At 41.9% G+C, this 18,882-nt stretch overlaps 6 protein-coding genes and 1 non-coding gene across 7 annotated transcripts in view; 5 read left to right on the top strand and 2 right to left on the bottom strand.

The window, feature by feature from the left end:
* Positions 1-5,885, top strand: part of LOC125767202 (serine/threonine-protein kinase ULK2) — a 31,677-nt gene extending 25,792 nt beyond the window's left edge. The window contains exons 4-15 of the mRNA XM_049433543.1: positions 354-479; positions 551-624; positions 709-869; positions 952-1,091; positions 1,162-1,443; positions 2,100-2,247; positions 2,333-2,474; positions 2,548-3,030; positions 3,106-3,376; positions 3,459-3,595; positions 3,656-3,791; positions 3,860-5,885. Coding sequence (XP_049289500.1) covers positions 354-479; positions 551-624; positions 709-869; positions 952-1,091; positions 1,162-1,443; positions 2,100-2,247; positions 2,333-2,474; positions 2,548-3,030; positions 3,106-3,376; positions 3,459-3,595; positions 3,656-3,791; positions 3,860-3,936 — 2,177 coding nt within the window. The 3' untranslated portion in view covers positions 3,937-5,885. The remainder of the gene's footprint in view (positions 1-353; positions 480-550; positions 625-708; positions 870-951; positions 1,092-1,161; positions 1,444-2,099; positions 2,248-2,332; positions 2,475-2,547; positions 3,031-3,105; positions 3,377-3,458; positions 3,596-3,655; positions 3,792-3,859) is intronic.
* Positions 5,886-7,722: 1,837 nt separating this feature from the next.
* LOC125767246 (gametocyte-specific factor 1 homolog) lies at positions 7,723-8,680 on the bottom strand. The gene has a single exon (XM_049433615.1). It carries the CDS (start codon positions 8,465-8,467, stop codon positions 7,949-7,951), a length of 519 nt encoding a protein of 172 aa, XP_049289572.1. The 5' UTR covers positions 8,468-8,680; the 3' UTR covers positions 7,723-7,948.
* A 2,121-nt stretch (positions 8,681-10,801) lies between these two features.
* LOC125767243 (40S ribosomal protein S7) lies at positions 10,802-12,334 on the bottom strand. The gene is made up of 4 exons (XM_049433611.1): positions 12,202-12,334; positions 11,686-11,853; positions 11,260-11,592; positions 10,802-11,039 (listed from the first exon to the last, which is right to left on the bottom strand). The coding sequence occupies exons 2-4, from the start codon at positions 11,851-11,853 to the stop codon at positions 10,962-10,964; spliced, it is 579 nt and encodes a 192-aa protein (XP_049289568.1). The 5' UTR covers positions 12,202-12,334; the 3' UTR covers positions 10,802-10,961.
* Positions 12,335-12,692: 358 nt separating this feature from the next.
* On the top strand, positions 12,693-14,050 carry LOC125767249 (40S ribosomal protein S20). Its single transcript, XM_049433619.1, has 4 exons — positions 12,693-12,852; positions 13,047-13,202; positions 13,280-13,369; positions 13,650-14,050. Exons 1-4 carry the CDS (start codon positions 12,850-12,852, stop codon positions 13,764-13,766), a joined length of 366 nt encoding a protein of 121 aa, XP_049289576.1. The 5' UTR covers positions 12,693-12,849; the 3' UTR covers positions 13,767-14,050.
* A 108-nt stretch (positions 14,051-14,158) lies between these two features.
* On the top strand, positions 14,159-16,375 carry LOC125767214 (myotubularin-related protein DDB_G0290005). The gene has a single exon (XM_049433564.1). It carries the CDS (start codon positions 14,512-14,514, stop codon positions 16,264-16,266), a length of 1,755 nt encoding a protein of 584 aa, XP_049289521.1. The 5' UTR covers positions 14,159-14,511; the 3' UTR covers positions 16,267-16,375.
* A 714-nt stretch (positions 16,376-17,089) lies between these two features.
* LOC125772505 (U4 spliceosomal RNA) lies at positions 17,090-17,230 on the top strand. The gene has a single exon (XR_007419534.1). It is a non-coding gene; the product is annotated as a U4 spliceosomal RNA (small nuclear RNA).
* Positions 17,231-17,961: 731 nt separating this feature from the next.
* On the top strand, positions 17,962-18,836 carry LOC125767244 (39S ribosomal protein L30, mitochondrial). Its single transcript, XM_049433612.1, has 3 exons — positions 17,962-18,191; positions 18,259-18,388; positions 18,464-18,836. The coding sequence occupies exons 1-3, from the start codon at positions 18,052-18,054 to the stop codon at positions 18,758-18,760; spliced, it is 567 nt and encodes a 188-aa protein (XP_049289569.1). The 5' UTR covers positions 17,962-18,051; the 3' UTR covers positions 18,761-18,836.
* Positions 18,837-18,882: the final 46 nt, after the last annotated feature.

Below are 18,882 nucleotides of genomic sequence, written 5' to 3'. Positions count from 1 at the left end.
GTAAATCACGTCCCTTAAAAGGATAGACCTAACTATAAACCAGGGTATGCTGCATTGTATTTAAAGTTGCCTACACTCTCCGTTATCCTGCCACACCATTTTATGAAGCACGTTCACAGGTGTAAATACATCGTTAGAAACCACTTAATGCTCTTTATGGTAGGGACATTAAAATATAACGATCTCCAGACGGTTCGTATTCCATTCGAGGGTTTAAAAAATAATCATGTTAAAACTGCTTAAATGATTTTCTACATCACCGGCTACATTGCATTGAAAAAGGATACAGAAGGACGTGTGTGTTCCTCGGATATGTTCCTGCACTAACTTGAAGGTTTTTCATTTTCTTTCAGCAAACGCTATGAAGGCCCTGTACCAAGCTGACGTGGTGCATCGAGATTTAAAACCACAGAATATTCTTCTTTCTCATAGCTGTGGAAAAGGTTTACCCTTACCATCGAAGATTACGCTCAAGATAGGTACGGTGTTTACACGCTACAAGTGAATAAAACGGATTTTACTTAACTACTGTATCTACGGTCATTTTCAGCCGACTTTGGGTTCGCCCGGTTTCTACAGGATGGAAATATGGCAGCAACCCTGTGCGGTTCTCCAATGTATATGGTAAGTCTCGGGGTAGTTGATTTTTTTTATAGGAAAACAACGCAAAAACTAATTACATTATACAACCCCCCCTTTGGGTATCAGGCTCCTGAAGTGATCATGTCGCTGCAGTACGATGCCAAAGCAGATCTCTGGTCGCTGGGCACCATCGTGTTCCAGTGTCTCACCGGGAAAGCACCATTCCAAGCCCACACGCCCCAGGAGTTGAAAATGTTCTACGAAAGGAACGGAAATCTGGCCCCAAAGTATGTCCGCAGTGGTATCACCGTTACTTCATGTAGTCCGCAATTGAAATGTACTATTTTATTATTACTTCTTTTTTTCCAGAATTCCATCTGGTACTTCCAAGGAGCTGACAGACTTACTCATGGGGCTGCTGCGGCGCAATGCAAAGGAGCGCATGAACTTTGACACCTTTTTCAATCACTCCTTCCTGCAGCGTGCCGAAACACCGCAAGGTCAAAATGGTTAGTAGGAAACAAGTGTTAAGCACAGGATATAAGTCATTCTGAGTATCTTCGTCTCACCCTATTACAGATCCCACTCAAATACCTGGATCGAACATGGCTCCTTTCGGAGCGACGGGTAAAGTCAGCAGTCCACATCAGAAAACGGCACCAATTACAGTCCAACAACACCAGCAGAAGCTTCACCACCATCATCACCATCATCCGCAGCAACATCAACCCAGCCAGCAGGCGGCACCACATCACGACCATCAGCACCATGCTCAGCAGCAAAAGCAGCAGCAAATGCAACAGCAGAAACAACACCATTTGCAAGAGCTGGCAAAGAAGCAGACGGTCGAAAATAATAACGGTAAGTGTAAGATGCAACAGGGAAACGAATAGTTCCCAATTGCCCAAAAACTTTGTGTCTACAAATATGTCCCTAAAACGTGTAATGTTTTCTCCCAAAAATAACACACAAAAGACGAAACATTGTCTCATTGATTATCTTGCCTTATTAAAATTTAATGAATGAATTAACTTACTTCTCGTCGCGTCTCTCAGTCCACCGCAATCGCTTCTTAGTATTGTACATACATTGGACAAATAGCTAGAACAGAAGCCAACCGACTCATGTTCAAAAATAGCCATTGCACTTCACTATTGCAAGTGCTGCACATACCGTGATGCATTTGTTGAAGTGCATTGGTTTGTGTGGTCAGAATTTGTATTCCCCATCAATATTCGTGGTTTTATTTGATGGTTTTGATGAGCGAGAAAAACATTTGTCCCCATTCAGTGGTAGTTGTAAATTTTCAGTAATTCGACCCGTTGACAGTAGCTTGGTCACCATTCGACGATCAGGTATTTTATTTACTTGAAGTAAATATTAATCTGCTCTATAAAGAAAAGGTCGTTGGTTTGGTGTTTTATTTAAACTTCAGTGAGCTAGAAAATGCTGGAAAAGTGTATATACAGGTGTGTGCTAATGTCTCGTATGGTTTTTTTTTGCTTCATTCTCTTTAGTGCCGATTGCTGAAATTGATGACAGTGTGGCAACGATTAGTGCAAACAATACATCCAACAACAGTAGTCCCGAAGAGTCGGATGATTTTGTCCTAGTTCCGAACAATATTCCGGTCGATCCCGGCCATGGTGGTAGCTATGACAAGAGGTAATAGCAATGGAAATCTCAACCAACCGTATTCGAGTGCCATTAATTTCGCATATGTACTTTGACTGTCATATTGCTCTTCCAGCAAACCAACTCGAGTGCCTCAACCGATGTCCCAAGCTCAGGCGAGTCCACCTCGACCCAGCACGTTACCGATCTCAGAACCGAAACCCGTCCCTACGGCTGCTAGAAAAGCGTCTCGTCCTCAGGCGCAAACACCTCCAAAGGTAACTGAAAATTGGACCAAAAAAACACACCACACTTATCGAGCTTTTATATATTTTTTGCCTTTTATTGTAGAACAATTCCATACCTCGGTCGGAGCCTATCAATATGAAACGGTCGGAGAATCGAGGCAGTAACTGTGATATCAGATCGATTTCACCTCCGGCTGTACAGTTCGCCATCGGGACACCACCTTCATGCGGCCGCCGAAGATCGACTTCCGGTGGTTCGTTATCGGAAACACCACCGCCACCAAGCTGCTGGACCGTAAGTCCGGGCTCGCATCACTCTCCGTTGCGTCGTTCCGGCACTAGCTCACCGGTGATGAACAATGCACTATCGAAACTGCCCGCCCTGGGTAGTCCTACCACGTTGATGGGCGGCATGGAGAACAACAACCAACACTATCATCATGGTCATCCACTGACAGCACGAGCCTTCACCCTGCCGGAGCTAGGCGCGGCCGGTGGGCTACAGAGCTATTTGGACGATCACACCATCGATGATCATCCGATCAATTTCCATGCACCTGAGTTACACGCGGAAACGTTGCTGGATGTAAGTTTTTTGTTGTTTTATAAACTAATGTGTTCGTCGACAAATGTATCTATATTATACGCATTTTTTGTTTAGCGAGATCATAACGAAACGCTGGCCAAGCTTAACTTTGTCGTTGCACTGACGGACTGTATACTGGATGTGGCCGATTCGCGCTGTGCGCCGTTGTCCTCGATGATGCTAGCCGACGCACAACCGGTACCACCTCATCAGCCAGAACATTGCAAGCGTGCCGAACGCTTGGTACTGTTGGTGCGAGCGCTCCATCTACTGTCTGCCGGAATGAATCTAGCCTCGGCGCAAATACGGGCCGGTAATCTGAAGCCTTCCAACAGTGTGAAAAATGGTACGAATTGGCAACAAACAGCACCAAAGCAGTGCACTTAATGAGCTATATTTAAACGTTCTTATCGTCTCTGTTATTGCAGTATTGACCACCATGCACGCCAAGTATCGTTCGACGTTGATTGAATCGAAAAAATTGAACAGTGCCGGTTTGCTGCAGAGAGCTAATGCCAGCAATATTACAGCTGATAAAATAATTTTCGAATTCGCTCTACAGATGGTAGGAAAGATTATTTTATGCTAGGAAAAAAAACGTTTAACTAATTTTATCTATTAACAGTGTCAAATGGCAGCCGTGGATGAGCTATTCAACAAACCTTCAGAATGCTTCCCGCGGTACCAGTCGGCTCAAATTTTACTGCACTGGTTAGCGCAGAAATCCAAACATCCGCAGGATAAGATATTGCTCTCGAACTGTAAGTTTAAATGCAATTTTACCAAGGCAACTTTCAAACAATCTCTTCTACATTTGCAATACTTGTAGATAAAGAGGCTGTCGAAAAGCGACTTTACATCCTGAAAGGACAAGGTTACATCTATACCACTGATGAGCTCTCCTGAATGCCTCCGTAGTGAAAAATGTCTGCGATCAACGTGCTGTTGACAATGCTTACCTCTTTCTCGGATACCCGCTGATAAACTGATTAAATTTTTTGTGATTTTTTTTATTTTGCTTTAAGAATTCCCTTGGATAAAATTAATCGGATAAGTTAATCTTCGTCTCAAGCAAAAATCGAAATCGTGACGCCCATTGAATGGGAATGCGAACAGAAAAATAGGTACCAGAACTTTCATTGGTAATGAATATTCCGCGGTAAAAGATGCTTTTTCAATTATATTACCACGCAAATGGAAAAAAGTTATGAAAAAATTATAATTTGTAGAAGATTATGGTTTGAAATTTGAAAGCCAGCAGAACCAAGACAGATTCAACCGATCATTCAACGTTCGAAAATTGTGTGTTATGTGCAAATTGAACAGTGTAGTGTATTGTAAATAACAGCGAAACGTTTTCGAAACGTATAGCAAAAGGGAAACCAGCAATATTAAGCATCGATATGCTTTTGTAGCCCTTTTGCTGGAAACCCATCGTTCGTACAGCGCTGTCCACGGTAGTTAGGCGAGAAGCGAAGTTCGATCTTACGGTAGAAGTAGCTACCTAAGTCAAAAGAAAAACAAAGCAGTTTTTCTGCTGTGCTAGTCAACAGCAGCAAGATGTAATGTAAATAACAATGACTATGATTTATCTCCACCAACCAGTACGTAATATAAAAACATCCCACATGCTTCAGAGTGTGGAATGAGCGGGAAACGGAAATTTTGCTTTTGCTCCGGGCACTCCAAACTCCGAAAAGCGCTAATATAGGCAAATAATTTGGAGGAACAATTACACATAGCAAAGAGAATATCATTAAAACAAACTGTAAAAGTTTCTAAATCGGGATGCATGCAATATAGCTGAACAATATATTTCCGCAGGGGGGAAAAAGCATTAAATGAAATCCAATCCACGACACACTATTGACAACAACAACAACAACAACAACAAAAGTTGATAACTTGTCCGGCCTGATTGTCGAGCGATCGAAAATGCTTGTTCGCTGTACAGCACTTGCTTTTGCATCACATTTGCATACCGATTGTTTTCGATCGCGTTCCATAACCATTTGCTGCATTATATTGGACAGGATTTTTGTTTGTTTGATTAACACGCTCCTTGTTATATTGCTGTAGCATGCAAATGTATCGTATCAGGAATAGTTCAGAAATGTGTATTATATTATAAAGCAAGATGAAATTGTGAAACAGACGAAATCGGGTGTATGACATTGAGATTCAATAGAGAGAAATTAGAGCATAAGTATGGGAAGAAAGTGTTAAACATTTGCTGAACATGTGCTTGTGTATTCAAAGCTTTTCCTGCCTATTTTTGTTTTAAATTAACAGGAAATCCCGTGATGCTTGTAAAACACAAAGTATCGTAGTACAAAATGTGCGCAGTGGGAGAAGTGTTTGAAGGATTGGTTGGTATTGCTGTCTATGAGAGGTGTGGATCAATACCGGTTAGTAACGGGTTTTTCAGTAAAACCGAAGTTAATAAGCAGCTGTACAGCACGAGAACGTACTCATTTCCTTTGTGCGTATGTTATCCATCGGCTGGTACGGAAATAGACACAAAAAGGGACTAACAACAGTTCGCAGCAAATGTCAAAACTCTATGGAACAAAACTAATTAGCTTTAGGGCCATTTTGATCGGCATTCGGGTGAAGTAAGTTTTGGGGATATGTAAATGAACGAGATACAAAAAGAAAGTAATACCCCCACATACAGCTGCTGTGCACCATAGAGCAGTGCCCTAGTCTAATACTGTGAGAAACGTTTAAGCACAGTTCTTCTCGACAAAGTTTCTCGTCTAGTATTGTCAGCCAGCCGAAGAATGTTACGAGAAATGTAAGCTAAAAAAAAGTATGAGAAAATGAATAATAAAATTCTATAACCAAACCTATAACGAAGCCCACGTACAATTTTTCTTTGTTATGTGATATCACGCATATCGAGTAAATTAGACGCTTTTAATTAACATCGTTTTAAAATCATTTAAATCATTTTCAATTATAAAAATGTACTCTCTCAATTAAATCCTAATAGTAGTAACGAATTTATATTAGTTGTATTTATATTAGTTGTTTTAATACTGACCGAAAATGGGAAATACCAAATGTCTCAAATATAACGTTCGCTCGTTGGATCACTGCATCGTCAGGATGATAATCACTAATATATTAGCATATTAGCGGGCAAACCCAGGCTAGCCCACACGAAGGAGAGGCCTTCCGAAAAAAGTGTTATTGTCCCAAATTGTTCATTAACTTTCCCGGTAGTGTTCTCGGTAAGTGGGAACCTATGATGAGGGCAGAAGACTCGGGTGAGATTCAATAGCAAATCCTAAGCAGAGGTCAAAAAAATTCCAATGAAAGTCGAGACGTCCTCCGTTCATGATCGAAGTTAAATCTTTATTTTATTTATTTAAATTATAGAGGTTTTGAGTTACGAGGACTACATTTACCTCTAATTTTGAATTAAATCTGAGTTTATTAAATATTTTTCGTTAGCTTGTATACTAACAATGTTTGTTTATATTCGAGCGTATAGGCCAACGCCACGATAATGGTATTCGTTGGTTCAATCGCGTTGGTCTTATTCTATTTTTTCTATTTTCATATTGCCAGAGATCGATTTAAGTGCTGTATCGTACTTCGTCCTAAATTAATTTTAATTTTTATTGCTTCCAGATGATTTATGAACTAGTTTATGAACTGTTTATGTATGAATCACTTGAGTCGGTTGTTTAAGTTTCCATTCGTTAGACATCCTTCGTAAGACTTCCTTCACGCAAGATTTTGTTTTACCAATCCTTATCGTTGGTATCGTGAAAAAGATCTTTTCTAAATATCTGTTTATTTTGATCTAGCTCAACGATCCCAGGCGATAAGTTGTAGTTTTAAACAAAATATTCAAACCTAACGTTGCATCCGCAACAAAGCAAGTAACATCCCATGCTTACAACATTGTCCGAATGTATTTGGTTGAGTGAGGATTTTTTTCTTTTGCTGAAACCATTTTCTTTAGCATTCCGTCTGCTTCGTGAGTAGTTCTGTTTTCGTTTTTAAATAACTTTTAACCAACAACACAACCCTATTAACGGCTAGTTCTTTGTCCGAATTGATCTGAGCAGCTTCTGAACAATTTGCTCTCGCGTGATGGGGTGGTTGAGCATATGTAATAAATGATCCATCTGCAGTTCGATCGGGATTGTGCTGGCGATTACACATGCGAGTCCGCCCGGTCTACCCCAACCAATCGTAGCGCACCTGTACAATGTGGTCACGGTCCAGCACTCGTGGGGCGTATGAAGCGTCGAGACAGATACTGCTCTTGCTTACGTTAACTTTTGGTCCATTCTGCGGTACAGCTCGATTCCCATGTATAGCAAAATACCGGCAGAGATGATCGTATGACCTTCTGCGGATGCGGTGGCTACAGAAATCATAAAAACTCACTTTGCAAAATTATCCAAAAACTATTCATAGAAAGGTGTTTTAGCAGTTCAACAAAATTGGCTGTTCGATTTAATTCAGTCCAATCATTCTTCTATCTACGACAACCGTAGCAGATTATAATTCATCTGTTATGCAGCATCACTTGATTTGCAAATTAAGACAGCAGGACGAGAGACTGTGTAGAAATTTCTTAGGAAAGTTATATGTTAGGGAAAGTGGCAGTATGGGCCTATAGGAATGAGGAAGCACACATAAGCGCAAATCGTGAATAATGAAACAAGAAGTAAGGTGCATTTGGAATCTTTTATTAATTCAACTAAAATAAGTACTACATATATTTCATGAAACGAACATATAAACCGCTGATATTTATATACTTTCATATCATAATCATACCGGAATAAAATTTGTGTTTTTGAATTTTACATAACATTTCATCCATCGTTGAATGATTTTATTTCATTTTCATAAAAAAAACAAGTGTTTGTACCGTTATGTTTATGATACAGTTTTAATTATAACTTCCTTGCGAAGTCGAGCCATAGGTTTCCAAAGCTTTATTAAGTGCAGCTATACGAATGCGTTCTTCCTCACGGAATTTCCGTTTCTCGGATTTCGTCATATGCATTGTCTTTCTGACAACGGGGTTATTTCTGCAGTACTCTTCCGGATCGTAGCGTGGAGCATCCATGTCATCCCAGTTCTCTTCCTGCTCTTTGTACTTTTGCACAGCAAACTCATGTTGCGGATTCGGCTCCTCCGGAAGCTCCAGATTGGAAGTACCGTCGTCCATCGTGTACTGGTACACTTCAATTAGGGCACGGTCGGGACAGTTTTTTTGATGTTCCAGCAAATCCTCTTTCGGGACATGATGCGCTCGATTGAAGCAGCAAATGTCTATATTTGCTTTCGGGTATTGGCGTCGGCATTTGAACAAATGGCGTTGTATACGTGCAGCCGGAATAACGTGTGCTTTATTGTAGGGACAAATAATTACGGTACCGTATTGTTCGATATGCAATTCGTTCATTTCAGCTTCTGACAAAATGTTCACACAGAGAGAAAGAAGTGTTGTTTTCGAAGCACTGCGTCTAGCGCCGATATAATAGTTTTCGTATGCAGTAATATTCTACAGACGGGTTTTACGCGGACAGACCATCCACGTATTTACGTATTTCAGATGTTTACGAAACGGCGAGTGATCGAAAAGATTCTACAGTTTGTTGACAATTCTTCGACAACAGATGTTTTTGACAGCCAAGGGAAACTTCTATTCCGTTTTCGATTTTTTGAACACGATTTTTTTAACACAGATGGCGCTAAAATCCATATCCGTTTTTTTGTTATGCATATCGCCTAATGATCGCAGTTCCGTTTTTCCGCCTTTCTACTCTGTTAATTATCTCATGCTTTTAAAAAAAACAAATGGCTAGTGAAATTATAACAAAACAACAAACCAGGAATGTACATCAACACCAATCGTTTGAATCATTAAACTGTGCATGTGAATGAATATCTACATAAATCGGCAACCAGTAAAGTAGCTTGTAGTAATAAAGTAGTAGCTGTTAGTTGGTACAGTTATGTATAGGGTGTTCGATATATCCAATCTATCGGCTGAATGACTCGGAATCTTTATAATGTCCAAAAACATAATGAATCTCCAATCTGGTACCGGCTCACGATAAAACTCTCCCTACGAACACTATCCTAACTTTGGAAGGCTTAATACTACGCAATAATACAATCGAGCACACCCAAGATATGGTGCCCTTTCACGGCTCGTCGGAAGAAAAGCCTCCCAGCTGGATGGTGAAAGGTGTTTTTATTTTATTTTTAAGTTAGGGGTAACCAATACGGCTAGGCCGTTCTTCATGAAAAAAAAAATCCCCGTTAAAGAACTCTACATTTCTTCCTTCCGCAGTGCACGAAACCTTTGAACGGTTTGAAAGATCTGTTTTTTTCCACTTTGCGCGCTGCAACGGTTTGCTTCTTAGTTTCGTAATACTTATTCTACGTTATGTTGTTTCCTCTTATTTGTATTGTTATCCCCCTGTTGTATTGTGTCCAACAATTTTGTTTGATGTAATATTTGCATACCGTTGATGCAGCACTAACCTTTGAGGACAGCAGTCCAAGCACAAAAGAGGAGACAGCAATTTGTAGTCAACGTGACAATTAAATGTGTGTTGCTGCTCCTTATAGTTCAGGTCAAATGGTCTAACATATGATTGTCGATTAACGAATTGATTGAAATAACAAAATTAAATCTTCAACAAGCAATAGAACCAACAGCAACTGTACCAACGACACTCCACATTACAAGAAACTCACCAATTGTACCAGATCAAATGATACATGCAAACCATTAATATACCTATAATCTGCCTCATCAACAACACGGCACACAATTTAATGTTTCCAGTACAGTATCCAGGAGTTGTACTATTTTCAGTATCCAAACAATATTCCCTCATAAAGCTATAAAGCTGTTAAACATTTCTCCAAGTATCTGTGTTGAGGGACAACCTAAACTCCTAGGGAGGATAGATGATATGGATAAGTTGGGATGATGAAGAAGAATCAGCAACCGTACTCCATATGTGGAAGACTGACTTTCTCTTTTGTTCAAGCTCCCTACGATTTAAATTTCAAGAAATGCAACCTAAAAATATTCCAATACACCGCGAAAAGAGGTCCCATTTTCACGATACGGAGAAAGAAATAGCTCACAAACAATAAGCATCCTTATCCTTTTTTTTAATAATCAATACGACTAGGCCGGTTTCCCAACATGGGGTACACACAGTAGTTAAGGTGCGGGTCGACCCGAACCAACCGGGTCGGAGCCATCCATAAGCGACCCGAACTCGTTCGGGTCGACCCGCAAATACAAGTAGGTTCAGTAGGTGCAACGATTCCGGTAGGTGCAAGCTACCATAAGCCACTCCGACCCGTGGGTGCAGCGAGTTCGGGTCGGATCTACTGAACCTACCTATACTTACGGGTCGGCCCGAACCCGCTGCACTCACGGGTCGGACTCGATTCCGATTTTGCTGCACCCGACTCCGGGTCGAGCCATGAAATGAAACGTATGACCCATCACTAATTCACAGCTGTGAAAACAAAACGTGTAAATACAAAATACAATCTACAACCGTTTTCGCTTTTTCAAAAAGATTTAACTCTCCTTCTGAGGTAGTGTTAAGTATTTTGCACAGCGAAAATATTAATACCTCGTACTTACCACGAAGGATCCGTATAGATATGCCTCCAATGTTACAAGGAACTTAGTCTCCAAGGTGGAAATTCCAACATTTCTATCCTTTTCTCAATCCGGATGTAAATCAACTTGCTGGTAGCATTAATTTTCCCTATCCGTACGTTTTTATTGATGGATTTTCGTTACGGCTTTTCTGCATCCACCCTGATTTCTTCATCTCCCACGTAAAGTAGTAGCATAAACACTCCAAAACCAAGTGTTGCTGCTGCTGACTTCGGCTATCCTAGTACGCCCTCTTATTTTACAGGTAGTTCTCGGGGAATTCGAACGTAACGTCACGTCCAGTCAGCTTCTTGTACACCGACGCAAACGTATCAACCTGAAGAACATAGAATGTGAAAGATTAGTTGGTTGTGGTTTGAAACCAAGTAAACAACATACACAAACATGACCAATGTAATGTTCTGTGCAAAATAACTGTCCCTGAGAACCGCGAAATGCTTCAGTCATATCGTCCGATCATTTCGATTAAATGTATCTTCTTCAAAGTATTTCACTTGCAGCAGAACAAAATGCTCACTGCTCACTCGCATACTCACTTTGTGTTCGATGGTGGTCTGCTGGTTCTTATCCAGGTGCACCTTGATCAGCTGGGAACCGTCGAGCTTCACGCGGATACGCTTGCCGACAACCTCCGCGGGGAACACCAGATCCTCCAGGATGGCATCGTACACAGCGGTAAGGGTTCGGGAGCGTGGTCTCTTCTGCTTGTTTGGATCGCGGCGACCACGCATTGGCTTGGGCAGAATACGACGTTCCGCAATGAACACAACGTGTTTGCCGGAGAACTTCTTCTCCAATTCGCGCACCAGCCGGGTCTGAACCTTCTGGAAGGCCTTCTGTTTCGGCACCGGCACATAGATAATGATCGCCTACAAAAATAACCACAATCGCAATAAATAACCATGGATCTACGGCGGGAGCGTTCTGCGTGGTTTGCATTGCCACCCCTAGGCGTATCTTACCTTCTTGTTGTTAAACTCGACCTCACGGGCGCGGGTGATGTACAGATCACGCAGCTGCGGTTTAAGATCCGAGTTCATTTCCAGCTCCAGGATAGCCTGGCCGATTTGCGTTTCGAACGCATCGGGTTCGCCGTTGCCGGCTTTGATCACCTTGGAACCGAACACCATCTATTTGGAACGAAAGAGAAATACATCATGCTCATTAATATTCAATGCATATTCAACACAAAACAATGTTGGAGCCAATTTCGTCCTCAAAAGCACATGCAGCACAGTATCGGGCTTTCCGAGCCACGGCTCCGTTGGTGTCATGTCATCAACATTCTACCACCTCTCTCATCTGACAACATCAACCACCGGGAAACCGATTCGCATCGGTCAGAACACAACTAGCACTTTTCTCGAGTAAAATCGACTATGTCTCACAACCATTGAATCATTATCACACGGGGCAACTATTTGGCTATCGGTTGTGTGTCATTTCCATGAAATTGCTTTGTTTAAACCGACACTTACAGCGATTTTTATTTGGGTTCACAACGAAATGTGTCCACTAGCACATCAAAGATGCCCGGAAAAAGAGCGAGAGGAGCCCGAGTTTGACAGTTGTTACCCTTCTGGCCCGGAAGTTAGCCCTGCGCTTCTACGAAAACGTCAACTGTCATCGTGAGTTCAGGGTTGTGCAGAATTTTGTATTTCTCGAATTAACTCTTGTTGTTCATTTCCTACGATTCTAAGCGATGCAAAATTGGCTCAAAAGGATGAAATAAATTAATTAACAATTTTGCAACATGGATATAGCATATTCCTTGTATCTAATTAAAAAAGAAATAAAAAGAAAATTTGAACAACGCAAAACGCATACTTTTGAGAGTATAAACGGGCGGGTGACTTCGGACATGTTTACGTTTCAGGATTGCTATCTGTTCTTAGGGCTTATTGTTGAATATCACAATTCTTTCATATAAAATGAACTTTTAGCAGACAACATTCTAGCTGGCCGGTCTCTTCAGCGGCCAATGACAGAAGATGCTCAAGTGAAAACCCACACTCGTCCATTTCGTCAAAAGTTGTACAACAGAGTGGTTTGGACTGGTTCAGCGCTGGTCAATCGTTTGTTGATTATCTCGACCAGGAAACTCTTCTCTGAAAATAACGATTATCATGGTAGGTACCGCTTTGTGTTGATTTCAATGATGCCAAAATATTCGAATTCTGTAGGAATTTAGGGGCTTTTCAAGTGGTAACATCATAGTGCTATTATGTTAGGTTAGGTAGCCAAAGTCGCAAGGGGGCTTGTGTTGATACACGTGTCATAGATATTGCGGTTGCTTATTGATATTTTACTTCCCTATTTTCAGGCTGCCGTAGCTACCAAGGACATTGAGAAACCAGTCGTCGAGACTGCGACCGTTCATCGCATCCGTATCACTCTGACCTCCCGCAATGTGCGCAGTCTGGAGAAGGTGTGTGCCGATCTGATCGCCGGGGCTAAGAAGCAGAAGCTGCGCGTCAAGGTAAGTTCGTGCTTCATCGGGTTATCAGTCAGTTGGCCAGTTCGATCTTACTTATTGTTTTCTCTTCGCATTCACAGGGTCCAGTCCGTATGCCAACCAAGATCCTTCGCATCACAACCCGTAAGACTCCTTGCGGTGAGGGTTCGAAGACTTGGGATCGCTTCCAGGTACGTTTTGCAACATTCATATCCTTTGGTCGGGCAGTTGAAACCAAAGTGTACGTTTAGCGGTTTTTTAAACCAGCGATAACCTCACTTTCGAAAAACGGTCCTAGATTATACCGCCCTGTGTCATAGTGCTTGATCAATGGTTAATCTTTTTTCAAGTCTCCATAAGGTGCGGACAATCTTTACAATTCATAGAATATTTTTTATGATACCCTATGATAAGGAAGCTATAACTGTTTGTATGCATTATTTATTATATTTTTTTTTTGTCTATTAACAGATGCGCATCCACAAGCGTATCATCGATCTGCACTCCCCATCGGAAATCGTGAAACAAATCACCTCGATTAACATGGAACCCGGTGTAGAGGTCGAAGTGACGATTGCTGACCCTTAAGCTGACGCTGCGAAGTCCCAGTTCTTGACGACCGGTATGTGATCAGTTCTCTCTGTTTCACTGGTCGCTCGACCACAGGCCATATGCCTGCCCTATTGCACTATGTGCAATTAATAGCTAGAACTATTGTTCTAGTTCGTTACTTCACGCGTAACATCAAGGAAGTAACGAAACACGTTCCCATATTATATGATTGTACATTTGGTGAAATTACCAACATCAGAGTTCAACATCTGTATGGAAAATAACAAAGTATTTATACGCTTGAACGTGTGAAGGGGTAACATTTGTTTATATAAAATTTCTTTTCCGATGAAAGAACATATTTGCTTAATGACCGCAGTAAAATTAGATACTTTCTTAATATTGATGGCGCTAGGATGGGGTAGAAAAAAAAACGCTTGTTTCTTTAGACATTCCAGCACACAAAATACCCGCATCGTTTGTAAAGAGTATTCCCTTTCATATGTAATTGTCTAATTATTCCGCATAAGCTTCACCCATAGGGGAAAGTCCCTAAATAACGGCAGGGACCATAAAATACATGCCAGCGTCATGGGTAACTACGTTACCCGTTACCGAGTTGCCATGGCAAGGAAGAAGGGGTTTGATAAAGAAAAGCGTCGCTTCCAATCGTTTGGTCGATAAAATACGAAACGTTCATGTTGTTGTCGATAAGTTAGCGCACTATTTCGAAAGTGCAAGTGAATCCGTTGGAAATTTTCCATCCAATTGAACCCCCAATATGTGGAAACTAAAAAGTAAGCTGAAACGAAAATTCCGCTCATCTAAGATAGATTGTAATAGCAATCGAGTAGATTACGATGTGCCCTCGTTCGATTCCGAAAGTCCTGCAAGACCCGCATCGGAACAATCCGATACATCGGTGGTTGTACCGCGAAATACTGGTTACCATAGGCACTCGCGGAGTAGCTGTAGTGCACCGGTCGTGGGACGTGGTACCGGTGGTGCAAGCGCCAGTAGCGAAAATTCATCCCTTTTCAGCTACAACTGTTGCTATAATTACAATTTTCACATCAATTACAATGTGCACCATCGGCTGCAACACCCTCCGCTTCATCATCACCATCATCATCCTAATCACAATCACCATGGCAACCATGGTCGGGAGGCGACGGACGATACCGATGGAACACCGTTCGGGAGTACGAGTTGTATGACTGGCTTAGGGTCGGAAAGTTCAGCAGAACTATCCCGAAAGTATCGCTCAATGTCCACCGTTCAGCGACAGCAACGAAACCGAGCTGGATCAAGCGCATCCTCGACGAAAGTTTCTTCGGAACCGGATGTCAGTAACAAGAGACAACTAACTAGTGAAAGTAAGACGGCTGCGCGGTGCCTATCAACCAGCGATCTTTCCTCTTACAAAAGTCGTTCCGAGCAGAAGTCACGCAATGGACAGGGATTGAAAAAGGGTAAAGCACCGTCCGGTTCACGAGTGCGGCCACGTTCAGCATCTCAGCGAGGCAGGTCGGATTGTAACGAAAATACAGCTACTGATTCTGCATCCGGTGACTACCATACAATTTGCCAACGGTTGCATGCTGTCTCGCTTGAACAGGAATCCTCTCCTTCCGCCGATCCTATTACAAGCCGGACTGACCTGACCGATCACGATCGACGCATTCTGCACTGCATGGTTCTCAAGCGCATTAAAGAGCTGGAACAGCTGGAAGAGGCTGTCCTTGCAAAACAATGTTGGGAGCAGGAGAAGGTGTTCCGCAAGTCATTGCTTGATCAACAGGAACGTAACTACCGGAAAGCAATCCGACAAAAGCGCACCATCGAGATGATCGAGGTGCGAAATCGAAAGCAACGGCTGGCCCGTCTCGAGCAGCAGCAGATCGAAAAGATACAGGATGAAATAAATGAAAAAGATCTGCGGTCGGCAAGTTTGCTGAAGAACATCGAAATTAAGAAGGGCATTCGTGAATGCGAACGCAGAAGCCGCGAATTGAAACGCCTCGAAGACGCAACGGTAAACCAGGAGGAGAAGGTACTCGATGGAGACATCTGGCGACAGTCGCTGGTGGAAACGCTGGAGGAGCGTGCCAACCGTGCGGAAGGGCTGCGACGGAAAGTGATGGACGTGTACCGGCGGCGGCTGAAAATCGACAATCAGCTCGAACGTAAAATGCATGCACACAATCTGAAGCAAACACTCGAACAGGAGCGGTATAAGTTGTCACTGCTAAAGGAACGCATCCTGATACGCGAGAGCCGGTTTCAAAAGTTCAAGGATAGCAAGAAGCGCATTTTCGATCAGCTGAAGAATCGAGCCAAAACGACTGCAGCGTTGCGGGACATGGTGCGGCATACGATCGGTCCCGGGAACTCAGCAGTGGTTAGCGTGTCTGCCAGCAACACCCGGCCAGGTTCGGTTCAGCAACAGCGTTGTGGTTCTTCTGCACGCTCCACCGTTTCGGTTGCCATAGAAACTGTTCCGCAAAGGTTGCTAGACGTTGTACGGATTAAGTAAAGCAAATGGGATGAAGAAAGCACAAGAAACGTCCTTTTCTTATGGTTTTATACATATACGAGCCCATCTTCCTATGTAATAAATATCCATCACCCCATGTCCTTTGAAACTGGCCGTTGGTTTTTACATGAAAAGAGATGGAACGAACCTTACAAATGTTGCAGGTAAACCAGAGTGAAGATCAGCTTCGTTCAGGAAATGTTTTACTTCCAAATCTGCAATGTATGGCAACGTGATTTGGTGTACATTGTTGTGTTGGAATGTTTATAAATACAATATAATTTCAACTAAAACATTTATTTTTTTTCGATTATTTCGTTTTCGGTTATTTAATTCGTTATTTAAGGCGCAATTACTGAATACAAAAACTCAAACAGACAAAATTTGGTAAATATTTAATCAAAGTAAGCTGTTGTATCTAGAATCGATGCATTTTTCTGTTTTTCCGTTTGCCATACAGTTGAATGACCGTTCCTGCATGAAGGACATGCCGATTTTTTCGTCCTTGAAGCTAACCCTTTTTAATGTCTATTTAAAAAGGGTGCAAAACTGCATCTGAAATGCATCATCCTCGTGCAAAAATTTGCATTAGGGTTACAAACGGGTTTCCTCCCTATACCCTAAACATAGCATATCCCTGTTACATTTGAATGTGGCAATGCTTTCGTATGCTGAGGATGACCATCGCACGTAGGCGTATGTGTGCGTGCGTAGCAGTAGGTTTGCTGCGTATGCTGCGATTGTAGGTAAAGATCTGCATACGCATCGCTAGTGCAGCATGGCTATGTATGATGTGGCCGGTCGGAAAGAGCAATGTAGGGTTAGCTTTGCGCAGTGGCGATATCGTAACCAATGAGGTACAACCGAGGTGCGATTATTGCTAGTTGAAAACTAATACCAATACCCCGCCTTGGGGACGTGAAATACCGTCCGCTATGGCAATTTTTGAAAACCCCGAAAGGGGTAACAATTCATAAACAAAAGTTAAGTTAGATAGCCAAACTCAGGGTTAATGTGCAGATTTGTTCTAGAATATGAAAGATCGTATCATTCAGCAGATGCGAGATCATGATTCATGATCATCTCAAATTCTTCTTTCATTTCGATCGAGTCATGCTGGCGCTGTTTTTGCGCATCGTATTGCCATTCCTAACTGCGAGGAGATTGTGGTGTGTGTGTAAACACTATTTTATAAATAATGTACATTTTAAATTAAATTCACAAAACTAATTTACTGTAAGAACCACGGAAAACTTTTCTGCAAGTTTATCCAGTTTCCTCAGTCTACCTAACGCACTTTGCAGGTTTGAAGCGCTCAACTATTTCCTTTCTGCTTTGATACTGGTAAGGTTGGTCTTTTGGTTTATCGAGACTTTGAGTATCTCGACTACATTCGTCTCCTATCCCGGTATACCCGTTATCCATGAAAATTCTATTCGATTCTTTTAATTAAAATTATACTGCTTTTCTTATTCATGTCGAAAGGCCTGGCCGTATTGATTAAATTATACTGTTCTATCGTAAACAATTGTTTAACTTGTGCCAGGTATGTAATTTTAAAACATCATGAAATATCTTCCTAAAGTAGCTTAAATCATTTATTAGAAAAATTTTGATGTTTGTATCGTATCATCAAATTTTCGTTTCAAACAATTTTCTCAACCCGTCATTTCAAAACACGGCTGTCAAACTCACTCTGTCGTAGTGACAAAAAGCCAAAACGCACGAATCGCAGCAGGCGGTGCTGTGTTGTTATGTAAAATAAACCAATTTACCGGCCACAACATGCTGAAAGTGTTCCAAAATTCCACCTTGCTAGCACAGCAGCTCAAAGGTTTAGTATCGGTCCGGCACTATGGCAAACCGAACAAAAAGTTCCTCTACAAGGATGGCATACTGAAGGACCAGATCTATTACTACCCAAGGTGAGAAACACGCTCCTGTTCGCAACACTCGAACGATTTGCTTGATTGGGATAATTATTTGTTTTAGGGACAGCAACCGTGAAATACCGCCACTGGAAACAGAACCTTCCAAATTATTTAGCGTCCGACGATTGAAACCGATCAAAGGTTTGCCGTACTGGGAAAAACGGATACTACGCGGATTAGGGTTGTACGAGGTAACAGCAGAAATGCTCAGTTCTGTTTTAGGCCGACACACAGTTCGTTCACATTTTTTTCTTATGAACTTGTAGAAAAACGCTGTTGCCGTGGTAAAAAACATCCCGGAAAATAATGCACGCCTGTGGAAAGTGAAACATTTGCTGGAAATACTACCAATAACGTACAAGTACGGTGAACCGGGACAGGATGACATAGAGCGAACGTTCCTGAAGGAGGATGGCGAGTGTGTCGTGATTCGTAAGTTGGAAGCAGTCGAAATGGCCAATACCAAAATAACGGCTGCCGAGCAGATCCGCAATGCTAAGGAACGTATGGATGGAGAAACGTTACGAAAGGATTCTCGGCTAAAGTGGTTGAATGCTTGGTAGTGTAGAACGTCCATGCATTAGCGTATGTAGAATTATTGAGAGGCGTATAATATAAGGCTTGGTTAACGTGAAGGAACCAATTGCTTCGTAGCTGTTTTCTTATACTCAATGCTTTAAGTTCG

This window comes from Anopheles funestus, chromosome 3RL, assembly GCF_943734845.2.
Source record: "Anopheles funestus chromosome 3RL, idAnoFuneDA-416_04, whole genome shotgun sequence".
Taxonomy (NCBI): Eukaryota; Metazoa; Arthropoda; class Insecta; order Diptera; family Culicidae; genus Anopheles; species Anopheles funestus.
Note: the sequence above shows the minus strand (reverse complement) of the source record. Positions and strands in the feature narration are given on the sequence as shown.

Coding starts and splice junctions, on each gene's coding strand:
- LOC125767214 (XM_049433564.1), top strand. CDS start 14,512: ATGTGGAAACTAAAAAGTAAGCTGAAACGAAAATTCCGCTCATCTAAG.
- LOC125767249 (XM_049433619.1), top strand. Junction 13,203..13,279: donor AGCAGAAGCTGCGCGTCAAG/GTAAGTTCGTGC, acceptor TCGCATTCACAG/GGTCCAGTCCGTATGCCAAC. Junction 13,370..13,649: donor AGACTTGGGATCGCTTCCAG/GTACGTTTTGCA, acceptor GTCTATTAACAG/ATGCGCATCCACAAGCGTAT.
- LOC125767246 (XM_049433615.1), bottom strand. CDS start 8,467: ATGAACGAATTGCATATCGAACAATACGGTACCGTAATTATTTGTCCC.
- LOC125767244 (XM_049433612.1), top strand. CDS start 18,052: ATGCTGAAAGTGTTCCAAAATTCCACCTTGCTAGCACAGCAGCTCAAA. Junction 18,192..18,258: donor CAGATCTATTACTACCCAAG/GTGAGAAACACG, acceptor TATTTGTTTTAG/GGACAGCAACCGTGAAATAC. Junction 18,389..18,463: donor GCGGATTAGGGTTGTACGAG/GTAACAGCAGAA, acceptor ATGAACTTGTAG/AAAAACGCTGTTGCCGTGGT.
- LOC125767243 (XM_049433611.1), bottom strand. CDS start 11,853: ATGGTGTTCGGTTCCAAGGTGATCAAAGCCGGCAACGGCGAACCCGAT. Junction 11,593..11,685: donor TCGAGTTTAACAACAAGAAG/GTAAGATACGCC, acceptor TTATTTTTGTAG/GCGATCATTATCTATGTGCC. Junction 11,040..11,259: donor AGACCACCATCGAACACAAA/GTGAGTATGCGA, acceptor TATGTTCTTCAG/GTTGATACGTTTGCGTCGGT.